At 52.0% G+C, this 3,740-nt stretch overlaps 1 protein-coding gene across 1 annotated transcript; it reads left to right on the plus strand.

The window, feature by feature from the left end:
• Positions 1–449: 449 nt before the first annotated feature.
• On the plus strand, positions 450–3,509 carry LOC137806516 (uncharacterized). Its single transcript, XM_068606701.1, has 2 exons — positions 450–3,053; positions 3,144–3,509. The coding sequence occupies exons 1-2, from the start codon at positions 450–452 to the stop codon at positions 3,507–3,509; spliced, it is 2,970 nt and encodes a 989-aa protein (XP_068462802.1).
• Positions 3,510–3,740: the final 231 nt, after the last annotated feature.

Consider the following 3,740-nt stretch of genomic DNA (forward strand, 5'->3'; position numbering starts at 1 on the left):
TCAGTGATTGAGTTATTTTTCGACCACCTTCAGAGCATTCTTTACGGTGTTCCGATACGGAGGTGTGTCACCTTCTCGCTAGCTGACTTGATCGTCAGAGTGCAAACGGCCACGAGGGCGCCCCTTTGTTCACTTCTTTTCAGGTATCACAGACGAAGCATAATGAAGGTGCCCTAGCTCGCAAGGACAAGCCACGCGCAAAGACGACCCTGCTCAACCGGCGGGAACATTTGGCGCCCACCGTGGGGCCGATATAAAACATCAGTCCCACTACACGAGTTTTTTCAGTTCCAGTTCTCAAAACCCAGATAAGTTAAGAAGGTTTCCAGAAAGCCACGAACATGAGACCTGCACGCGCTAGGAGTGAAGAGATGACCATGCAACAACTCATGGGCATGATGCAAGGGCTGCAGGAAGGAATGACAGCATCAAAGGCGGAGTAAGAGCGCATGCAGGCGGATCTCACAGCATCTCAGGCGAGAAACGATGAGCTCCACCGCGCCAATGAGGAGTTACGTCGTGGATGGCGCGACGTAGATGAACCTGAGACTGCCACCCCACCCAGGGAATTCTCAACACCATTCTCACAAGCAATCCTACAGACAACAATCCCCAACACGTTCACGGGACCCAAAGTAACCTTCACAGGGATAGAGGATCCTGAGGCACACCTCACTGCGTTCCACACACAGATGCTGGTAGGCAGTTCTGATGCCGTAAGGTGCAAGCTCTGTATGAGCACCTTCACTGGGATGGCCATGGACTGGTTCATAAGCCTCCCAGAGGGTCACATCACGTCTTTCGCGCAGCTTTCGCGGCTATTCAGAGAGCAGTACTTAGCCAACAGGGCCCCAGCCCCAGTCTCGTACGACCTATTCGACGTGAAGCAGTATCAAGGGAAGACCCTGAAAGAGTACATAAGCTGCTTCGGGGCGCAGGTGGTGAAGGTGGGTACCACAGACGAACCCATGATCGTGTACGCATTCAGGAAGGGGGTGTGTCCAGGGTCTTTCAGCAAGTCACTCAATCGCAGCCGCCCCAACACCTTTGCTGAGGTGAGGCGTCGGGCGGTAGAACACATTGCCTCTGAGGGAGAGGCATACGAGAAGTGCACGACAGCTGCGGTTGCACGCCCCAGAGCACAGATGTGTGCACAACCGGCTAGAGTCCACGAATCCACTACAGAAAGAAAGAATCCAGATAGGAGGCGCACCTACGAGACAACGAGAACCCAACCTAGGGGTCGATCAGAAGGAAGGAAAGGGGGAAATAGACCCCTAAGGCACAACTTTATGGTGGAACTTAAAGACCTCATCGTTGTGCCCAACATGGCTGACAGGTTGAGGCCACCGGTGAAGTCTGACAAGGTACTAGGACCTCACAAGGAATCATGGTGCGAATTTCACGAAGCATTTGGACACCATATTAACAACTACTTAGCACTGGGCTATCAGTTGGATGAGCTCGGGAAGAATGGTTTCTTGAAAGATTATCTCGCTGGGTCCACCACGACCGCAGTCACAGCGGCACCAGAGGAACGTCAAGCGTATGAAATCCCAACTCACGGAGAAGTGCACACCATCGCTGGAGGCTTTTCCGGAGGGGGACCCACTGCCTCTCAACGTAAGAGATACGTAAGGTCAGTAAGTTCGGCTGCAGAGGAATTTCCAGACGACTCGTGGGAGTCAGACCTCGTTTTCACCAGGGCTGACCTGCGAGATGTCGTCCCACACGATAATGACCCAATGGTCATTTCAGTAGTCACAGCGGGAAGGAAAGTGCATAGGGTTCTCGTCGACCAAGGCAGTTCTGCAGACGTCATGTTTTGGTCGACCTTCAACAAGCTACAATTGTCCCCTGACCTGTTGAGACCCTATACTGGATGCTTGTATGGGTTTGAAGATAACCCAGTAGAGGTACGCGGCTACTTGGAGCTGAGGACGACGTTCACCGATGGAGCGGCATCACGCACCGAGAGCATCCGGTATTTGGTGGTTAACGCCAACCCAGCTTACAACATTTTGTTAGGCAGACCTGCCTTGAATAGATTAAGGGCGGTGTCCTCCACGCGCCACATGAAGATGAAGCTACCAGATCTTAGTGGCAAGGTGATCGTGATCAAGTCAGATCAAGAAGAGGCCCGTAAGTGCTATGAAAATAGCCTAAAGACAAAGAGAGGCGTGGTCATGATCATTGATCGACCACTCGTTTCAGATTCGCAAATGGAGTTAGAGCTGTTGGAAGAGGCGACGCCAGCGAAGTCCACGCCCGTCGAAGCTACACCGGTAGGGGCGATGCCTATAGAAGATGCACGTACAGAGGGAAGATACGGCGATGCCTCGTCGATGGAAGGAGTATGCGGAGAGGCCTCGCCCGCAGAAGAAGAGCCAGAGGAGGCGATGCCCGACGCATCCATTGGGGCGACGCCTGTGGAAGAGGACTCCGTGAAGGAGTCTCACTTAGAGAACGCGCAAAGTGAGCAACCCCAACCGGTAGACAACGTGGTGGAAAGACAAATAGGGGGAAAGGTGTTCAAATTAGGACGTTTCCTGAGTCAGGAGGAACGAGAACAAGTAGCTGCGATGATCTGGCGGCACTTAGATGCATTCGCGTGGACTGCGGCGGACATGCCAAGCATCGACCCAGATTTTTTGTGCCACCGTCTTACCATGGACGCCAAGGTTCGCCCTGTGAGACAAAGAAGGAGGAAGTTCAACGAAGAGCGATGCCTCGTCATGAAGGAAGAAACACAAAAGCTGTTCAGCGCTGGACACATCAGGGAGATACAATACCCTGAGTGGTTAGCCAATGTAGTTACAGTAAAGAAGGCGAATGGGAAGTGGGGGATGTGCGTTGACTTCACATATCTGAACAAGGCATGCCCCAAGGATTCGTACCCATTGCCCAACATCGATGCATTAGTGGACAGCGCCTCGGGTTGCAAGATGCTGAGTTTCTTGGATGCATTCTCAGGTTATAATCAGATCAAGATGCATCCCAGGGACGAGAGCAAAACAACATTCATGACGGAAATGTGCAGTTACTGTTATACGGTGATGCCGTTTGGTTTGAAAAATGCAGGCGCCACCTACTAGAGGCTGATGGACAAGGTCCTTGCACCAATGCTGGGATGAAACGTGCAGGCCTACGTAGATGACATGGTGGTAACTTCGCACGAGAGAGCGCAGCACGCAGTTGATCTGGAAGAGCTATTCGCTACCATATCAAAGTATCACCTCAAGTTAAACCCAGAAAAGTGCGTTTTTGGTGTGGAGGCGGGAAAGTTCTTAGGTTTCATGCTCACAGAGAGGGGGATAGAAGCAAATCCTAACAAGTGTGCAGCCATCATCGCCATGAGGAGCCCAACCTCAGTGAAAGAAGTTCAACAACTGACGAGGCGAATGGCAGCATTATTAAGATTCGTATCAGCTGGAGGAGAGAAGGGCCACCCTTACTTCCAATGCCTCAAAAGGAATAGCCGTTTCGCATGGACAGACAAGTGTGAATAGCATTTCTCAAGTTGAAGGAGTACTTGGCGATGCCACCTGTGCTTTGCAAGCCACAAGAAGGCGTCCCCCTCCGCTTGTACTTTGCGGTGACTGAGTGGGCCATTAGCTCTGTACTGGTCAAGGAACAAAACCAGGTGCAGAAGCCCATTTACTTCGTGAGCAAGGCCTTGCAAGGCCCATAATTGAGGTACCAGTCACTAGAGAAGGCGGCGCTAGCGGTAGTATTCTCAA

Source organism: Phaseolus vulgaris, chromosome 11 (assembly GCF_000499845.2).
Source record: "Phaseolus vulgaris cultivar G19833 chromosome 11, P. vulgaris v2.0, whole genome shotgun sequence".
NCBI lineage: Eukaryota > Viridiplantae > Streptophyta > Magnoliopsida > Fabales > Fabaceae > Phaseolus > Phaseolus vulgaris.